Raw genomic sequence first — 20,147 nt, forward strand, 5'->3', positions numbered from 1 at the left:
TGGAGAGGGGGGAGGGGGGTGGGGGAGGAAGGGAGAGAGGAGAGAGAGATAGAGAGGAAGAGATACGAGAAAGAGAGAGAGAGGAAGAGAGGAGAGAGCGAGACAGAGGGGAAGATAGGAGAGCGAGGAAGAGAAGAGAGATGGAGAGAGAGAGAGAGAGAGAGAGGAAGAGAGGAGAGAGCGAGACAGAGGGGAAGATAGGAGAGAGAGGAAGAGAAGAGAGATGGAGAGAGAGAGAGAGAGAGAGAGAGAGAGAGAGAGAGAGAGAGAGAGAGAGAGAGAGAGAGAGAGAGAGAGAGGAAGAGAGAGAGAGGAAGAGAGGAGAGAGAGAGACAGAGGGGAAGATAGGAGAGAGAGGAAGAGAAGAGAGATGGAGAGAGAGAGAGAGAGAGGAAGAGAGGAGAGAGGAGAGAGCGAGACAGAGGGGAAGATAGGAGAGAGAGAGGAAGAGAAGAGAGATGGAGAGAGAGAGAGAGAGAGAGAGAGAGAGGAAGAGAGGAGAGAGGAGAGAGCGAGACAGAGGGGAAGATAGGAGAGAGAGGAAGAGAAGAGAGATGGAGAGAGAGAGAGAGAGAAAGAGACAGAGTTAGACTGTTTTCAGTCATGATATTAGGAGATATTTGATAATAACTTATTGAAACAACAACTACAAGAACAGATGCTACTAGGAAGGATGTGTTTTCTGTTGAAAAGGACGTCCTGATCTTCTGCTATCTCCCGTCACCAAGGATACACAGCTACAGATAGAGCCCTACCCAGAGAGAAAGATGTTACGTTTCCATGGCAACCTAGCCGTCTGTCTTCCCCGATGCTGTAGCCTAACGTCTACTGGCTGAAGTGTTACCATGGAGATACGACTGTTTGGAGCTCTGTCTCTCTCTGCTTGCAACAACAAAAAAATTGCACAACCCAGGCTAGGCCTGGTCCTCCCTACTGCCTCTGATCTGGAGGACTCACTAAACAAAAATTCTTAGTTTGTAAATGATGATGTCTGAGTTCATCCTTTACTATCTTTAAATTGAACATGTCAAATAAAATGGTGCCGTCTGGTTGGCTTAATATAAGGAATTTGAAATGATTTATACTTTTACTTTTTCTACTTAAGTATAGTTATAATTTAAAACCAAATGCTATTAGATGTTTACTCAAGTAGCATTTTACTGAGTGACTCAAGTATGACAGGTATGACAATTGGATACTTTATCCACCACTGCCACTATATCCAAACATGACCAAGAATCCTGAAAGCTGTGCATGTATTCTAACAATAGCTTCATTCAATGTTTTACACCATTTACATAGCTGCATGGTTTTCTGAATGAACCAACTAGAATATCCCCAAGACAGATCTCTCTCTCACAAGAACACCTCAAATCGGTCTTCCCTGTTGCTCTCTCTCTCTCTCACTTTCATACTACCTCTGTCTCTCTATCTCTCTATTTATGTCTCTCTCTCTCTCCCAGAGTTCAGACAATTGTCTTATTCCTTCCAACCTGCAGCACAACATACAACGTCGGATTGTCACTTAGTGTAAATCCCTGATAACAACTCAACCATGTCAGGTAGAGAGCAGGGCAGACAACAGACGCATTGACTTGACACGTCGCGGCAGAAATGGCATACGGACCGATGGGGATCATCAAAAATGATATCCGCGATTGGGGTGGTATCATTATGCAGCCTGGCTGGCTGACATGGGAGAGACTGGGCCAGGGCAGACATTACACAGGCCTTCTACTCAAACTGCTTGGCTATCATCCGGCGACACTAAGAATTTAATCCCCGCCAACGGTATCAGGAGCAGGGATTTGCTGCTTGGTAGCAGCAGCAGTACCGCCCTGTCGCCCTCGACAACCTCAACGTGCCTTTAGTCTGGGCTACAAACATTGTTTTCTCTGTAGAACTGAATATAATAAACAGAAACTAGCTCATTTTTGTAAGCCCATATTCTACCAAGGAACCTCCAGCGGCGACAAGTTAGACCAAGTATGTGGTGCTGAAATGGACAGCGCCGTTTGTTCGCCTATTGACCGAAAACAATGGCTATTCCGCGCTAGACAGCCAGCCAGCCCGTCCGGCTGCCAGCCCCGCTAGGTGGGAGTCTTACCGGAAGGTGTGGGATACCATTCCCCTGGTGGTCAGTACCGGACATGCTCGCTCTCTCTCTCTCTTTGCCCTCAGCCAGTGTACTCAGAGGCGGAAGGAACGCTGCAGGACCTCCTTTTGTCTTCCCGTGCAGTGCAGTCAGAGCAGACGCGATGTTCGGTGTGTGTGTGTGACAGAAGCTGGGATAGCTGTCAAAACGGCGCTGTTCAATTCATCACCACACGTCGCCTAATAGCCTACCTGGCCGTCACCGGTTCAGGTGATGTGGGCAGCCTAGAGATATAACTGCGTAGCCTATTTTAGGAACAGCCTAGCTGACGTCACTGCACTGCAGAACAGGGTAAACGATGGAAATGTATCTTCCACAAGCGATCTACTTTTATCAACATAAACATGGGCGAAAAAAAAAATTCTGTTTTCACCTACCTTTCCATTCTTCTGACCGGAGTGACACTGCCTCCCTGCCGGGTACTCAATCTCCACACCCGGCCTCACATCCTCTCTCTCCCCGGGTGAGCTGACCTGAGAACCGACAGCCCGGACCTCACTGGCCTCACTTGCCGTCTTAGGAACGTCGCCATCGGTGTGGTCGAGGAGGCTGTCTCGGCTGACGCTCCTGGGAGTCCTGGTTCCTCTCCTTCCCGCGGCAAAGTTATCACAGTCTACAGTCTTGCTGTCGTAGGCGCCATCCGCCGAGGAAAACATCCCGTAGGATTTCCGTTGGTTCGGCCCGGTTGTAATCGTTCCTGCCAGGTAGACCGGCAGCTCGTTCTCCCGGTTCCACTGCGTCCTGCAGTCAGACATGATAACGACCGTATCTGTAGCCTTTCTACTCACATTAATAACAACAACTGCTGATGTAAAAAGGTTTGAGATTAGATCGGTTAAATGGGACCGTCTTTTTACTCCGTTATCGACGGTCTCGCGCTGCAAGGCACCTGTGTTTTCGGTGCGACGTGAACTTTGATGCGTGTCTCGAGGAGAGGACGATTATGATGATGATGATGTAGTGCTCTAGTTTCTATCGGAGCCAGGGGGTTAGAGAGAGAGGGGGGGGGGGAGAAAGAGGGGGGAGAAAGAGATGTAGAGAGAATGAGTTCTGCAGACAACCCCACCTCCTTCTCTCCTCTCTCCCTCTCTCTTTCTCCCTCTCTTCCACTCTCTTTCTCCCTGAATGTCCCCCTCCTTCCCCCCTCTCACCCCTCTCTCTTCCACTCTCACCCCTCTCTCTTCCACTCTCTTTACCCCCCTTTCTCCCCCTCTCTCTTCCACTCTTTTACCCCCCTTTCTCCCCCTCTCTCTTCCACTCTCTTTACCCCCCTTTCTCCCCCTCTCTCTTCCACTCTCTTTACCCCCCTTTCTCCCCCTCTCTCTTCCACTCTCTTTACCCCCCTTTCTCCCCCTCTCTCTTCCACTCTCTTTACCCCCCTTTCTCCCCCTCTCTCTTCCACTCTCTTTACCCCCCTTTCTCCCCCTCTCTCTTCCACTCTCTTTACCCCCCTTTCTCCCCCTCTCTCTTCCACTCTCTTTACCCCCCTTTCTCCCCTCCCTCTATCAAACTCTCTCAGTCTCTCTTTCTCCCTGAATCTCCCCCTCCTTTCCCCCTCTCACCCCTCTCTCTAATAGAATGGTTGTTGATAGGCTGACATCAAACATCCAGGGATTAACTAGTGACCCACATCTGGAATGGACGAAACAGATTTCTAAACCCTCTGTCTTGTGCCTGTTGTTTGTCTGCTGTGTGTGTGTGTGTGTTTACATTTAATGTATTCTATTTACAGGTTCATGTGTGTTTATTAGGGATCCCAATTAGCTGCTGCCAAGACAGGATTTAGTATTTGTGTGTCTTTATTAGGGATCCCAATTAGCTGCTGCCAAGACAGGATTTAGTATTTGTGTGTCTTTATTAGGGATCCCAATTAGCTGCTGCCAAGACAGGAATTTGTATTTGTGTGTCTTTATTAGGGATCCCAATTAGCTGCTGCCAAGGCAGGAATTTGTATTTGTGTGTATTTATTAGGGATCCCAATTAGCTGCTGCCAAGACAGGATTTAGTATTTGTGTGTCTTTATTAGGGATCCCAATTAGCTGCTGCCAAGACAGGATTTAGTATTTGTGTGTCTTTATTAGGGATCCCAATTAGCTGCTGCCAAGACAGGATTTAGTATTTGTGTGTCTTTATTAGGGATCCCAATTAGCTGCTGCCAAGACAGGATTTAGTATTTGTGTGTCTTTATTAGGGAACCCAATTAGCTGCTGCCAAGACAGGAATTTGTATTTGTGTGTCTTTATTAGGGATCCCAATTAGCTGCTGCCAAGACAGGATTTAGTATTTGTGTGTCTTTATTAGGGATCCCAATTAGCTGCTGCCAAGGCAGGAATTTGTATTTGTGTGTATTTATTAGGGATCCCAATTAGCTGCTGCCAAGGCAGGATTTAGTATTTGTGTGTCTTTATTAGGGATCCCAATTAGCTGCTGCCAAGGCAGGATTTAGTATTTGTGTGTCTTTATTAGGGATCCCAATTAGCTGCTGCCAAGGCAGGAATTTGTATTTGTGTGTCTTTATTAGGGATCCCAATTAGCTGCTGCCAAGACAGGAATGTGTGTGTTTCCTAATCTTCACAGTTAAAACCAAAGAAAAAAAGTCCACTAAACATACAGTCTACAGAAGGTCTATACCCCCCTGGGATTCATTCACATTTTATTGTGTTACAAAGTAGGATTAACACTTATTTAATTGGAATATTTTTGTCAACGGTCTATACAAAATACTCTAACCTCAAAGAGGAAGAAAAATGTTTTTTAAAAATTTGAAAGATGAATGAAATAAAATACTAATATACCTTGATTAGATAAATACACTCTTAGTAAACAGGGTTCAAAAGGGGTTCCCATAGGAGACGTCACGAACGTCGTCAGGGAAACGACATTAAAGAAGAATGTATTCTAACCACTCTGCGCTTTGGTCTACTCCATACGACGCTCGTGACAAAGGGTTCCCATAGGAACGTCGTCAGCGAAATGACCGGACCAAAGTGCAGCGTGGTGAACGTACAATTCTTTTTATTTTGAATGTCACCAACAAAAACAAGAAACAACAAAAACGAGCATGACGCTTACTAGGGCTATACAGGCCACTAACAAAGTCAACTACCCACAACTACGGTGGAAAAACAGGCTGCCTAAGTATGATTCCCAATCAGAGACAACGATACACATCTGTCCCTGATTGAGAACCATACCCGGCCAAAACATAGAAATAAATAAACTAGAATGCCCACCCTAGTCACACCCTGGCCTAACCAAATAGAGAAATAAAATGGCTCTCTAAGGTCAGGGCATGACAGTAGAACCCTTTTTGGTTCCATGTAGAACCCGTTTGGGTTCCAGGTAGAACCCTTTTTGGTTCCATGTAGAACCCTCTGTAGAAAGGGTTCTAAATGGAACCAAAAATGGCTATATCTGGAACCAAAAAGGGTTATTCAAAAGGTTCTCCTGTGGAGGACAACCGAGGAGGAGAGCCCTTAATTAAAGGTTCTAGATAGCAATTATTTTTTTACCACTGAGTCAATACATGTTAGAAACACCTTTAGCAGCCATTACAGCTGGGAGTCTTCTTGGGTAAGTCTCTAAGAGTCATTACAGCTGGGAGTCTTCTTGGGTAAGTCTCTAAGTCATTACAGCTGGGAGTCTTATTGGGTAAGTCACTAAGAGTCATTACAGCTGGGAGTCTTCTTGGGTAAGTCTCTAAGTCATTACAGCTGGGAGTCTTATTGGGTAAGTCTCTAAGTCATTACAGCTGGGAGTCTTATTGGGTAAGTCACTAAGAGTCATTACAGCTGGGGGTCTTATTGGGTAAGTCTCTAAGAGTCATTACAGCTGGGAGTCTTCTTGGGTAAATCTCTAAGTCATTACAGCTGGGAGTCTTATTGGGTAAGTCTCTAAGAGTCATTACAGCTGGGAGTCTTCTTGGGTAAGTCTCTAAGCATCATTACAGCTGGGAGTCTTCTTGGGTAAGTCTCTAAGTCATTACAGCTGGGAGTCTTCTTGGGTAAGTCTCTAAGATTCATTACAGCTGGGAGTCTTCTTGGGTAAGTCTCTAAGTCATTACAGCTGGGAGTCTTCTTGGGTAAGTCTCTAAGTCATTACAGCTGGGAGTCTTATTGGGTAAGTCACTAAGAGTCATTACAGCTGGGAGTCTTCTTGGGTAAGTCTCTAAGTCATTACAGCTGGGAGTCTTCTTGGGTAAGTCTCTAAGTCATTACAGCTGGGAGTCTTATTGGGTAAGTCACTAAGAGTCATTACAGCTGGGAGTCTTCTTGGGTAAGTCTCTAAGTCATTACAGCTGGGAGTCTTATTGGGTAAGTCACTAAGAGTCATTACAGCTGGGAGTCTTCTTGGGTAAGTCTCTAAGTCATTACAGCTGGGAGTCTTCTTGGGTAAGTCTCTAAGTCATTACAGCTGGGAGTCTTATTGGGTAAGTCACTAAGAGTCATTACAGCTGGGAGTCTTCTTGGGTAAGTCTCTAAGTCATTACAGCTGGGAGTCTTATTGGGTAAGTCACTAAGAGTCATTACAGCTGGGAGTCTTCTTGGGTAAGTCTCTAAGTCATTACAGCTGGGAGTCTTCTTGGGTAAGTCTCTAAGTCATTACAGCTGGGAGTCTTATTGGGTAAGTCACTAAGAGTCATTACAGCTGGGAGTCTTCTTGGGTAAGTCTCTAAGTCATTACAGCTGGGAGTCTTATTGGGTAAGTCTCTAAGAGTCATTACAGCTGGGAGACTCTTGGGTAAGTCTCTAAGAGTCATTACAGCTGGGAGTCTTCTTGGGTAAGTCTCTAAGTCATTACAGCTGGGAGTCTTATTGGGTAAGTCACTAAGAGTCATTACAGCTGGGATTCTTCTTGGGTAAGTCTCTAAGTCATTACAGCTGGGAGTCTTCTTGGGTAAGTCTCTAAGTCATTACAGCTGGGAGTCTTATTGGGTAAGTCACTAAGAGTCATTACAGCTGGGAGTCTTCTTGGGTAAGTCTCTAAGTCATTACAGCTGGGAGTCTTATTGGGTAAGTCACTAAGAGTCATTACAGCTGGGAGTCTTCTTGGGTAAGTCTCTAAGTCATTACAGCTGGGAGTCTTCTTGGGTAAGTCTCTAAGTCATTACAGCTGGGAGTCTTATTGGGTAAGTCACTAAGAGTCATTACAGCTGGGAGTCTTCTTGGGTAAGTCTCTAAGTCATTACAGCTGGGAGTCTTCTTGGGTAAGTCTCTAAGTCATTACAGCTGGGAGTCTTCTTGGGTAAGTCTCTAAGAGTCATTACAGCTGGGAGTCTTCTTGGGTAAGTCTCTAAGTCATTACAGCTGGGAGTCTTCTTGGGTAAGTCTCTAAGTCATTACAGCTGGGAGTCTTATTGGGTAAGTCACTAAGAGTCATTACAGCTGGGAGTCTTCTTGGGTAAGTCTCTAAGTCATTACAGCTGGGAGTCTTATTGGGTAAGTCTCTAAGAGTCATTACAGCTGGGAGACTCTTGGGTAAGTATCTAAGAGTCATTACAGCTGGGAGTCTTATTGGGTAAGTCACTAAGAGTCATTACAGCTGGGAGTCTTATTGGGTAAGTCACTAAGAGTCATTACAGCTGGGAGTCTTATTGGGTAAGTCACTAAGAGTCATTACAGCTGGGAGTCTTATTGGGTAAGTCACTAAGAGTCATTACAGCTGGGAGTCTTATTGGGTAAGTCACTAAGAGTCATTACAGCTGGGAGTCTTCTTGGGTAAGTCTCTAAGTCATTACAGCTGGGAGTCTTCTTGGGTAAGTCTCTAAGTCATTACAGCTGGGAGTCTTATTGGGTAAGTCACTAAGAGTCATTACAGCTGGGAGTCTTCTTGGGTAAGTCTCTAAGTCATTACAGCTGGGAGTCTTATTGGGTAAGTCACTAAGAGTCATTACAGCTGGGAGTCTTCTTGGGTAAGTCTCTAAGTCATTACAGCTGGGAGTCTTCTTGGGTAAGTCTCTAAGTCATTACAGCTGGGAGTCTTATTGGGTAAGTCACTAAGAGTCATTACAGCTGGGAGTCTTCTTGGGTAAGTCTCTAAGTCATTACAGCTGGGAGTCTTATTGGGTAAGTCTCTAAGAGTCATTACAGCTGGGAGTCTTCTTGGGTAAGTCTCTAAGAGTCATTACAGCTGGGAGTCTTCTTGGGTAAGTCTCTAAGTCATTACAGCTGGGAGTCTTCTTGGGTAAGTCTCTAAGAGTCATTACAGCTGGGAGTCTTCTTGGGTAAGTCTCTAAGTCATTACAGCTGGGAGTCTTCTTGGGTAAGTCTCTAAGTCATTACAGCTGGGAGTCTTATTGGGTAAGTCACTAAGAGTCATTACAGCTGGGAGTCTTCTTGGGTAAGTCTCTAAGTCATTACAGCTGGGAGTCTTATTGGGTAAGTCTCTAAGAGTCATTACAGCTGGGAGACTCTTGGGTAAGTCTCTAAGAGTCATTACAGCTGGGAGTCTTATTGGGTAAGTCACTAAGAGTCATTACAGCTGGGAGTCTTATTGGGTAAGTCTCTAAGAGTCATTACAGCTGGGAGACTCTTGGGTAAGTCTCTAAGAGTCATTACAGCTGTTGGGTCTCATAAGAGCTTTGCATAACTGTACAGTCGTGGCCAAAGTTTTGAGAATGACACAAATAGTAATTTTCACAAAGTTTGCTGCTTCAGTGTCTTTAGATATTGGTGTCAGATGTTACTATGGAATACTGAAGTATAATTACAAGCATTTCATAAGTGTCAAAGGCTTTTATTGACAATTACATGAAGTTGATGCAAAGAGTCAATATTTGCAGTGTTGACCCTTCTTTTTCAAGGCCTCTGCAATCCGCCCTGGCAGGCTGTCAATTAACTTCTGAGCCACATCCTGACTGATGGCAGCCCCATTCTTGCATAATCATTGCTTGGAGTTTGTCAGAATTTGTGGGTTTTTGTTTGTTCACCCGCCTCTTGAGGATTGACCAGAAGTTCTCAATGGGATTAAGGTTTGGAGGGGTTCCTGGCCATGGACCCAAAATATCAATGTTTTGTTCCCCGAGCCACTTAGTTATCACTTTTGCCTTATGGCAAGGTGTTCCATCATGCTGGAAAAGGCATTGTTCGTCACCAAACTGTTCCTGGATGGTTGGGAGAAGTTGCTCTCGGAGGATGTGTTGGTACCATTCTTTATTCATGGCTGTGTTCTTGGGCAAAATTGTGAGTGAGCCTCCTCCCTTGGCTGAGAAGCAACCCCACACATGAATGGTCTCAGTATGCTTTACTTGTTGGCATGACACAGGACTGATGGTAGCGCTCACCTTGTCTTCTCCGGACAAGCTTGTTTCCGGATGCCCCAAACAATCGGAAAAGGGGATTCATCAGAGAAAATGACTTTACCCCAGTCCTCAGCAGTCCAATACCTGTACCTTTTGCAGAATATCAGTCTGTCCATGATGTTTTTCCTGGAGAGAAGTGACTTCTTTGCTGCCCTTCTTGACACCAGGCCATCCTCCAAAAGTCTTCCCCTCACTGTGCGTGCAGATGCACTCACACCTGCCTGCTGCCATTCCTGAGCAAGCTCTGTACTGGTGGTGCCTCGATCCCACAGCTGAATCAACTTTAGGAGACGGTCCTGGCGCTTGCTGGACTTTCTTGGGCGCCCTGAAGCCTTCTTCACAACAATTGAACCGCTCTCCTTGAAGTTCTTGATGATCCAATAAATGGTTGATTTAGATGCAATCTTACTGGCAGCAATATCCTTGCCTGTGAAGCCCTTTCTGTGCAAAGCAATGATGACGGCATGTGTTTCCTTGCAGGTAACCATGGTAATCAGAGGAAGAACAATGATTCCAAGCACCACCCTCCTTTTGAAGCTTCCAGTCTGTTATTCGAACTCAATCAGCAGGACAGAGTGATCTCCAGCCTTGTCCTCGTCAACACTCACACCTGTGTTAACGAGAGAATCACTGACATAATGTCAGCTGGGCCTTTTGTGGCAGGGCTGAAATGCAGTGGAATTTTTTTTCTCGGGATTCAGTTCATTTGCATGGCAAAGAGGGACTTTGCAATTAATTGCAATTCATCTGATTACTCTTCATAACGTTATGGAGTATATGCAAAGTTCCATCATACAAACTGAGGCAGCAGACTTGGTGAAAATTAATATTCATTTTCATTCTCAAAACTTTTGGCCACAACTGTGCAATATTTGCCTATTTTCTTTTCAAAATTATTCAAGTTCTGTCAGGATGCTGAAGGATCATGGCTAAACAGCAAATTTCAAGTCTTGCCATAGATTTTCAAGCCTATTTAAGTCAAAATGGTAACTTGGCCACTCAGGAACACTTGGCCTTATGTTGTATGTGATTGTCCTGCTGGGTGGGTTGCTGTGAATTCCTCTCCCAGTGTCTGGTGTAAAGCAAACTGAAGCAGGTTTTCCTCTAGGATTTTGCCTGTGCTTAAGCTCAAACCTGTTTCTTTTTATCCTGAAAAACTCCCCAGTATTTGCTGATGACAAGCATACCCATACCGTGATGCAGCCACCACCATGCTTGAAAATAAGGAAGCAGTTACTCAGTGATGTGTTGTGTTTCACTCTGTCATTTAAGTCGTTATGATGGAGTCACTACAATGTTGTTGATTCATCCTCAGTTACTCAGTGATGTGTTGTGTTTCACTCTGTCATTTAAGTCGTTATGATGGAGTCACTACAATGAAACAAAAGGCTTTACATTTATGCCAAATACAAATACAAGCTGCATGGGTTGGTTTATAGTCTCTATATTTGTATATCTGTATCCCAGGGTGGGTTGGCCCTCTGGCCCAGGGTGGGTTGGCCCTCTGGCCCAGGGTGGGTTGGCCCTCTGGTTGTTTTTTTATGCCAAAAAGTGCATTCCTTTGCTATGTTTTTTTCATCAGTATTTCTTTAATGTCTTGATGCATCATACAAGCTGCATAGGTTGGTTTATAGTCTCTATATTTGTATATCTGTATCCCAGGGTGGGTTGGCCCTCTGGCCCAGGGTGGGTTGGCCCTCTGGCCCAGGGTGGGTTGGCCCTCTGGCTGCATGGGTTGGTTTATAGTCTCTATATTTGTATATCTGTATCCCAGGGTGGGTTGGCCCTCTGGCCCAGGGTGGGTTGGCCCTCTGGCCCAGGGTGGGTTGGCCCTCTGGCCCAGGGTGGGTTGGCCCTCTGGCCCAGGGTGGGTTGGCCCTCTGGCCCAGGGTGGGTTGGCCCTCTGGCCCAGGGTGGGTTGGCCCTCTGGCCCAGGGTGGGTTGGCCCTCTGGCCCAGGGTGGGTTGGCCCTCTAGCCCAGGGTGGGTTGGCCCTCTGGCCCAGGGTGGGTAGGCCCTCTGGCCCAGGGTGGGTTGGCCCTCTGGCCCAGGGTGGGTTGGCCCTCTGGCCCAGGGTGGGTTGGCCCTCTAGCCCAGGGTGGGTTGGCCCTCTGGCCCAGGGTGGGTTGGTTTATAGTCTCTATATTTGTATTTATATTAGTATATCTGTGTCCTTCTCTTCACTCTGTCATCCTCACTTTTCTCCACAGACATTGAACTCTGTAACTGTTTTAAAAAATCACCAATGGTATCACGGATCCTTCCGGAACTGTCATCACTCACACCTGGTCTCTATTCCCATTGATTAGTAATTATATAGGTGTGCCCTTTGTTCACCATTGTCCTGTAGATTATTGTTACAATGTCTGTTGTTTCGTGTGAGTATCTGTGCTATGTTGTTTTGGGCTTTTGTGCCACGTGTCACGCCCTGGTCTAAGTATTTTGTGTTTTTCTTCATGTATTGGGTCAGGCCAGGGTGTGGCATGGAGTTTTTGTATTGTGGTGTGTTTTGTCTTGGGGTTTTGGTGTGTATGTATTTGGGATTGTAGCTAGTGGGGTTATCTAGCAAAGTCTATGGCTGTCTGGAGTGGTTCTCAATCAGAGGCAGGTGCTTATCGTTGTCTCTGATTGGGAACCATATTTAAGGCAGCCATATGCTTTGAGTTTGTTGTGGGTGATTGTCCTTAGTGTCTTTGTTCCTGTCGCTGTATTTAGTTGACAAGTATAGGCTGTTTTGGTTTTCATTACATTTATTGTTTTGTGGTGTTTTGTATTTACGTTTGTTTTCATTAAACATGGATCGCAATCTACATGCTGCAGTTTGGTCCGACTCTCCTTCACCACACCTAGAAAGCCGTTACACCACGTATATATTGATTAAGGGTCTCGTCCCCCCGTGTCTTAATCATTGTGTTGTTTATTCGAGGTGCTCCTCGCTCTTTTGTTTTGGGTTTCAACCCTGTGTTTTGTGTATGTGTTTGTTTGGTCTTCATCCCCTTTACATGTAATTTGGGTAGAGAAATAAAAACTCCTGTTACGCATTCCTGCGCCTGTCTCCCGATCCTTAATACCTACGTGACAAATGGCCTCATGGTGACATCCCCGAGCAGTTTCCTTCCTGTCCTGCAGCTCGGTTCAGAAGAACGACTGGGTGGGTTTAACACATCATCCACAGTATCATTATACTATACTCCTTAGCGAGGCATTGGAAAACCTCCCTGGTGTTTGTGGTTGAATCTTCGTTTGAAATTCACTGCTCGACTGAGGGACCTTACAGATAATTCTGTGTGTTGGGTACAGAAATGTGGTAGCCATTTAAAAAAAGAATGTAAATCACCCAGTTACCAATGTGAGCCCTCTACCTCGTCTCCTCCCCCATCTGATGATTAGGCTGCCTACACTCATTGAGAGTGGGCTCCTGAGTCCTTCTGTGGTTGGCAGATGCAGAAAAACATGTGTGTGTGTATATATATATACTACATTCATAATATATACTGTATATATTTTATTTTGCAAAGCTGTCATCAAGACAAAGGGTGGCTATTTGAAGAATCTCAAATATAAAATATATTTTGATTTGTTTAACACTTTTTTGGGTCACTACATGATTCCATGTGTGTTATTTCATAGTTGTGATGTCTTCACTATTATTCTGTAGATTATTCTGTATTCTGTAGAAAATAGTAAAAATAATGTAAAAATAAAGAAAAACCCTAATGAGTAGGTGTTACAACTTTTGACCGGTAGTGTATATATGCTACATGCATAATAAATACTGTATATATTTCATTTATATTTTTGCTGAGTCCCACAGGCCTTCGGGGCCCAGGGGCTTCAGCCCCAGTAAGCCCCTACATTATACCGGCCCTGATTTGTGGTGAGTACATGCGGGCGTCATCTTTATGCCCCTTGGTCAATGGCTGCACGTCAAGACTCAACTGTCGGACTGTCATCTCTTCTTTCGCGACGTAGGCTGTTGAGAGTGACATGGATCCGCTGCGAAGACTTCTATCCAAACTTTTGACCTGAGAAGAAGCTTACTTCATTTTATGTCTTGAGTAAAACTGTTCGTTCGGACCATGAGTAAGTCACTTTTCCTTTGGGCTACTTGTTTATAAAATAAAGCTTAATTTAGGTGGCATGAGCTGACAAGATGTACCGGTTGCGCGTTGCGCTATTCCAGATTGACAGAAAATGAGGCAGGTTGTAATAACGCAACAGGCGTTTTTATTTTCTTTCGTATGTTTTCAGTAGGCTACCAATCTAAAAACACATGTTGCCTACTTCAAAAAATTATTCCATTAAACATTCCAAGTAGCCTAAACGTGTTGTTTTAGTTAGGCTATGTGGAACGTGTTCCATTGCGGTAGCCTAGTGCTTTGCATTGAATAGTTGTATATAGGATATGTTATTCTGTGTCAGTCCAGGATTTGTAGAGCAGCTGTTTTGACAATTAGAATATTTATTTCGTAACGGTTTATTTTTAATACCTCAAAGTTAACATAATCTAAACTGGGGATAGTTTGGGGGCCTGTCTGTGTGTCACTGCAACTCCTCTCACAGGGAGGGGGGAGGGGGGGGCATATTTTAGGCAAGGGTTGGTCCACTGGCCCAGGGTGGGTAGGGTGGGTTGGACCACTGGCCCAGGGTGGGTAGGGTTGGTTGGTCCACTGGCCCAGGGTGGGTAGGGTGGGTTGGTCCACTGGCCCAGGGTGGGTAGGGTGGGTTGGCTCTCTGGCCCAGGGTGGGTAGGGTAGGTTGGCCCACTGGCCCAGGGTGGGTTAGTCCACTGGCCCAGGGTGGGTAGGGTGGGTTGGTCCACTGGCCCAGGGTGGGTAGGGTGGGTTGGCTCTCTGGCCCAGGGTGGGTAGGGTAGGTTGGCCCACTGGCCCAGGGTGGGTTAGTCCACTGGCCCAGGGTGGGTTAGTCCACTGGCCCAGGGTGGGTAGGGTGGGTTGGCCCTCTGGCCCAGGGTGGGTTAGTCCACTGGCCCAGGGTGGGTAGGGTGGGTTGGCTCTCTGGCCCAGGGTGGGTAGGGTAGGTTGGCCCACTGGCCCAGGGTGGGTTAGTCCACTGGCCCAGGGTGGGTAGGGTGGGTTGGTCCACTGGCCCAGGGTGGGTAGGGTGGGTTGGCTCTCTGGCCCAGGGTGGGTAGGGTAGGTTGGCCCACTGGCCCAGGGTGGGTTAGTCCACTGGCCCAGGGTGGGTTAGTCCACTGGCCCAGGGTGGGTAGGGTGGGTTGGCCCTCTGGCCCAGGGTGGGTTAGTCCACTGGCCCAGGGTGGGTAGGGTGGGTTGGCTCACTGGCCCAGGGTGGGCAGGGTGGGTTAGTCCACTGGCCCAGGGTGGGTTGGCTCACTGGCCCAGGGTGGGTTAGTCCACTGGCCCAGGGTGGGTAGGGTGGGTTGGCCCTCTGGCCCAGGGTGGGTAGGGTGGGTTGGTCCACTGGCCCAGGGTGGGTAGGGTGGGTTGGCTCTCTGGCCCAGGGTGGGTAGGGTAGGTTGGCCCACTGGCCCAGGGTGGGTTAGTCCACTGGCCCAGGGTGGGTTAGTCCACTGGCCCAGGGTGGGTTGGCCCTCTGGCCCAGGGTGGGTTAGTCCACTGGCCCAGGGTGGGTAGGGTGGGTTGGCTCACTGGCCCAGGGTGGGCAGGGTGGGTTAGTCCACTGGCCCAGGGTGGGTTGGCTCACTGGCCCAGGGTGGGTAGGGTGGGTTAGTCCACTGGCCCAGGGTGGGTAGGGTGGGTTGGCTCACTGGCCCAGGGTGGGCAGGGTGGGTTGGCTCACTGGCCCAGGGTGGGCAGGGTGGGTTGGGTCACTGGCCCAGGGTGGGTAGGGTGGGTTAGTCCACTGGCCCAGGGTGGGTTAGTCCACTGGCCCAGGGTGGGCAGGGTGGGTTGGCCCTCTGGCCCAGGGTGGGTTAGTCCACTGGCCCAGGGTGGGTTAGTCCACCGTCCCAGGGTGGGTTGGCTCACTGGCCCAGGGTGGGTAGGGTGGGTTGGCTCACTGGCCCAGGGTGGGTAGGGTGGGTTAGTCCACTGGCCCAGGGTGGGGAGGGTGGGTTGGCTCACTGGCCCAGGGTGGGTAGGGTGGGTAGGGTGGGTTAGTCCACTGGCCCAGGGTGGGGAGGGTGGGGTGGCTCACTGGCCCAGGGTGGGTTAGTCCACTGGGTGCGGGCTGGTAAATGTAGGGCCTAGCTTCCTTCCTGTTATTGGTGCAGAGTTCCCAGTGTTTGAAGAGGACATAAGAGACTTTATTAGATGATCAGATATCTAAGACAGTGGTTCTCAAACCTCTCCTGGACCCCAGACATTTCCCCATGTAGTTGTAGCCCTGAACTAGACCAAGACATTGTCAGGTTCACCTGTTCATTTGGGAAAGGGACGTTCTCTCTGTCTTTTCTAGACTCTCCGTTAGTCACCCCCTCCACTAATATTGTTGGGGGCGAGCACCAGTTTATGCATTTTAGTAGTCCTGAACCAGCTCAAAATCCATCTAGTCAAGGGTTTGGTAATTAGTGGACTAGTTGAATCAGGTGTGCTATTTCTGGAACAGTTAGAAAATCCCAGGTAGGATATACTAGCCAGCTTCAGTTAGCCAGCTTCAGTTAGCCAGCTAAATCTAGTCAGGTTTTAATCAAGCTAGCCAGCTTCAGTTAGCCAGCTAGATCTAGTCAGGGTTTAATAAAGCTAGCCAGCTTCAGTTAGCCAGCTAGATCTAGTCAGGGTTTAATAAAGCTAGCCAGCCTCAGTTAGCCAGCTAGATCTAGTCAGGGTTTAATAAAGCTATCCAGCTTCAGTTAGCCAGCTAGATCTAGTCAGGGTTTAATAAAGCTAGCCAGCTTCAATTATCCAGCTTCAGTTAGCCAGCTACATCTAATCAGGGGGTTTATAAATCTAGCCAGCTTCAGTTAGCCAGCTAGATCTACTCAGGGTTTAATAAAGCTAGCCAGCTTCAATTAGCCATCTTCTGTTACCAGCTTCAGTTAGCTAGCTATATCTACCAAGGGTTTAATAAAGCTAGCCATCTTCAGTTAGCCAGGGTCAGTTACCAGCTTCAGTTAGCTAGCTATATCTACTCAGGGTTTAATAAAGCTAGCCATCTTTAGTTAGCCAGATTCAGTTAGCTAGCTATATCTACTCAGGGTTTAATAAAGCTAGCCAGCTTTAGTTAGCCAGATTCAGTTAGCCAGCTTCAGTTAGCCAGCTAGATCTACTCAGGGTTTTATCAAGATAGTCAGCTTCAGTTAGCCAGCTTCAGTTAGCCAGCTAGATCTACTCAGGGCTTTATCAAGATAGCCAGCTTCAGTTAGCCAGCTTCAGTTAGCCAGCTAGATCTACTCAGGGCTTTATCAAGATAGCCAGCTTCAGTTAGCCAACTTCAGTTAGCCAGCTACATCTAATCGGGGGGTTTATAAATCTAGCCAGCTTCAGTTAACCAGCTAGATCTACTCAGGGGGTTTATAAATCTAGCCAGCTTCAGTTAACCAGCTAGATCTACTCAGGGTTTAATAAAGCTATCCAGCTTCAGTTAGCTACACATTGACATGATTCGTTGACAGTAGGTGAGTGGGCGGGAGGTCCTTTATAAACACAAACTCACTTCCTTGACAACCTCCTTCACAACAGCTCTGCTCAACAGCTCTGCTCTGGTCCCTGACTTCTGCAGAGGCCTTATCTAATTTCTATTCAAACTTAGTAACTGTCTACAAAAAAAAAAAATCACTGGATGAGTTAATGATGATTTATTTTGTAGACGTTTACTAAGTTTACATAGAAAGTAGATGTGACAATTGCCTGCCACAGTGTGTTTCCATTGAATTATCTTGTGTCGATTAAAAACAGCTGGACGTAATGATGTACAGCAGGTCTACTGTCGTCTTTAGTAGAGTTGGGAGTTAGTTGGTGACCGGAGTACTTGAATGTCGGAAGAGAGCCATAGGAAATCCCCGATGTCCTGCGCTGGCAGGTGAGTTAGCCGATTCATTGTTTGCGGCAGCAGCTGTAGCCTAATCCGACTGCTAGAATGTTACTTGTGTAGCCTATAGTTTATTTTAACTCTTCTGCTAGCTGTTAGAGAAACTAACAGTCGGTTTGTCTTCTAGCATACCGGTGGGCAGCCATTGTTAAGGCAGAATCAACACTTGTTATCATCACGTTGTCTCTCATGATGTGTATGCGATGTTTCCAGAGATAAAATTCCCATCCCATTTCCATATTCTATATGTGATGATATCAGATCTACCTCATGGAGGGTAAAAGAGTAGCTGCATTAGAATGACGAATGCATGATACAGATGTCGTATCTTAATTTGAGCCAGTTTCACACAGCAGGCAAATAATCCTGCAGCAACAGGAAGATGTGATTTGTTATGCGGATTATAATTAATGGGTGTTTTTATATTTGTTATATTTATTTTTCAAGTTCAAGATATGCCTCCTCCGAAACATGACCCGCCAAGCCACGCTGCTTCTTAACACACTGCTCGCTTTAACCCGGAAGCCAGCCGCACCAATGTGTCTGTGGATACACCGTTAGACTGACCACTGAGGTCAGCTTGCAGGCCCTCGGCCCGCCACAAGGAGTCGCTAGAGCTCAATGAGCTAAGGAAAGCTCCCTGGCCAAAAATCCCACTTCAATTTTAAGTGGAAATTACAAACTTTAGAAGTCTTTTTAAACCTAGAAAACACTACATGTTTGCATTGCTATGCAGGAAAATTCCTGAAACAACAGGATGATCAAATTAAGATAAGGCATCTGTAGCACAGCAGGAAGATTTTGAACTTTACTTTCCTTTCCATATCCTGTAATGACTACAACACCATCTGTCCATGTCCTGTAATGACTACAACACCATCTGTCCTGTAATGACTACAACACCATCTGTCTATGTCCTGTAATGACTACAACACCATCTGTCCATATCCTGTAATGACTACAACACCATCTGTCTATGTCCTGTAATGACTACAACACCATCTGTCCATGTCCTGTAATGACTACAACACCATCTGTCTATGTCCTGTAATGACTACAACACCATCTGTCTATGTCCTGTAATGACTACAACACCATCTGTCTATGTCCTGTAATGACTACAACACCATCTGTCCATGTCCTGTAATGACTACAACACCATCTGTCCATGTCCTGTAATGACTACAACACCATCTGTCTATGTCCTGTAATGACTACAACACCATCTGTCTATGTCCTGTAATGACTACAACACCATCTGTCCATGTCCTGTAATGACTACAACACCATCTGTCCTGTAATGACTACAACACCATCTGTCCTGTAATGACTACAACACCATCTGTCCTGTAATGACTACAACATCATCTGTCCTGTAATGACTACAACATCATCTGTCCTGTAATGACTACAACACCATCTGTCCTGTAATGACTACAACATCATCTGTCCATGTCCTGTAATGACTACAACACCATCTGTCCCATGTCCTGTAATCTCTACAACATCGTCTGTCCCATGTCCTGTAATCACTACAACATCGTCTGTCCCATGTCCTGTAATCACTACAACATCGTCTGTCCATGTCCTGTAATGACTACAACACCATCTGTCCCATGTCCTGTAATCTCTACAACATCGTCTGTCCCATGTCCTGTAATCACTACAACATCGTCTGTCCATGTCCTGTAATGACTACAACACCATCTGTCCATGTCCTGTAATGACTACAACACCATCTGTCTATGTCCTGTAATGACTACAACACCATCTGTCCATGTCCTGTAATGACTACAACACCATCTGTCCATATCCTGTAATGACTACAACACCATCTGTCCATATCCTGTAATGACTACAACACCATCTGTCCCATGTCCTGTAATGACTACAACACCATCTGTCCATATCCTGTAATGACTACAACACCATCTGTCCATATCCTGTAATGACTACAACACCATCTGTCCATATCCTGTAATGACCACAACATCATCTGTCCTGTAATGACTACAACATCATCTGTCCTGTAATGACTACAACACCATCTGTCCCATGTCCTGTAATCTCTACAACATCGTCTGTCCCATGTCCTGTAATCACTACAACATCGTCTGTCCATGTCCTGTAATGACTACAACACCATCTGTCCATGTCCTGTAATGACTACAACACCATCTGTCTATGTCCTGTAATGACTACAACACCATCTGTCCATGTCCTGTAATGACTACAACACCATCTGTCCATATCCTGTAATGACTACAACACCATCTGTCCATATCCTGTAATGACTACAACACCATCTGTCCATGTCCTGTAATGACTACAACACCATCTGTCCATGTCCTGTAATGACTACAACATAATCTGTCTATGTCCTGTAATGACTACAACACCATCTGTCTATGTCCTGTAATGACTACAACACCATCTGTCTATGTCCTGTAATGACTACAACACCATCTGTCTATGTCCTGTAATGACTACAACACCATCTGTCCATATCCTGTAATGACTACAACACCATCTGTCCATATCCTGTAATGACTACAACACCATCTGTCCATATCCTGTAATGACCACAACATCATCTGTCCTGTAATGACTACAACATCATCTGTCCTGTAATGACTACAACACCATCTGTCCCATGTCCTGTAATCTCTACAACATCGTCTGTCCCATGTCCTGTAATCACTACAACATCGTCTGTCCC

At 46.3% G+C, this 20,147-nt stretch overlaps 2 protein-coding genes across 4 annotated transcripts in view; one reads left to right on the plus strand and one right to left on the minus strand.

Annotated features, from left to right (window-relative positions):
- LOC116360128 (dihydropyrimidinase-related protein 1) overlaps positions 1-3,140 on the minus strand; it is a 16,229-nt gene extending 13,089 nt beyond the window's left edge. For 2 of the 3 annotated variants that reach the window (XM_031814798.1, XM_031814800.1), the window contains exon 1: positions 2,533-3,140. In XM_031814798.1, coding sequence (XP_031670658.1) covers positions 2,533-2,910 — 378 coding nt within the window. In that variant the 5' untranslated portion in view covers positions 2,911-3,140. Of the gene's footprint in view, positions 1-2,107; positions 2,376-2,532 lie in introns of those variants that run through there. The other variant, XM_031814801.1, reaches the window with a different exon arrangement.
- A 10,285-nt stretch (positions 3,141-13,425) lies between these two features.
- Positions 13,426-20,147, plus strand: part of LOC116360129 (wolframin-like) — a 39,171-nt gene continuing 32,449 nt past the window's right edge. The window contains 1 exon segment of the mRNA XM_031814802.1: positions 13,426-13,537. Within this exon segment, the coding sequence (XP_031670662.1) occupies positions 13,534-13,537 (4 nt within the window). The 5' untranslated portion in view covers positions 13,426-13,533.

This window comes from Oncorhynchus kisutch, unplaced genomic scaffold, assembly GCF_002021735.2.
Source record: "Oncorhynchus kisutch isolate 150728-3 unplaced genomic scaffold, Okis_V2 Okis07a-Okis12b_hom, whole genome shotgun sequence".
In the NCBI taxonomy this organism is placed as follows: domain Eukaryota; kingdom Metazoa; phylum Chordata; class Actinopteri; order Salmoniformes; family Salmonidae; genus Oncorhynchus; species Oncorhynchus kisutch.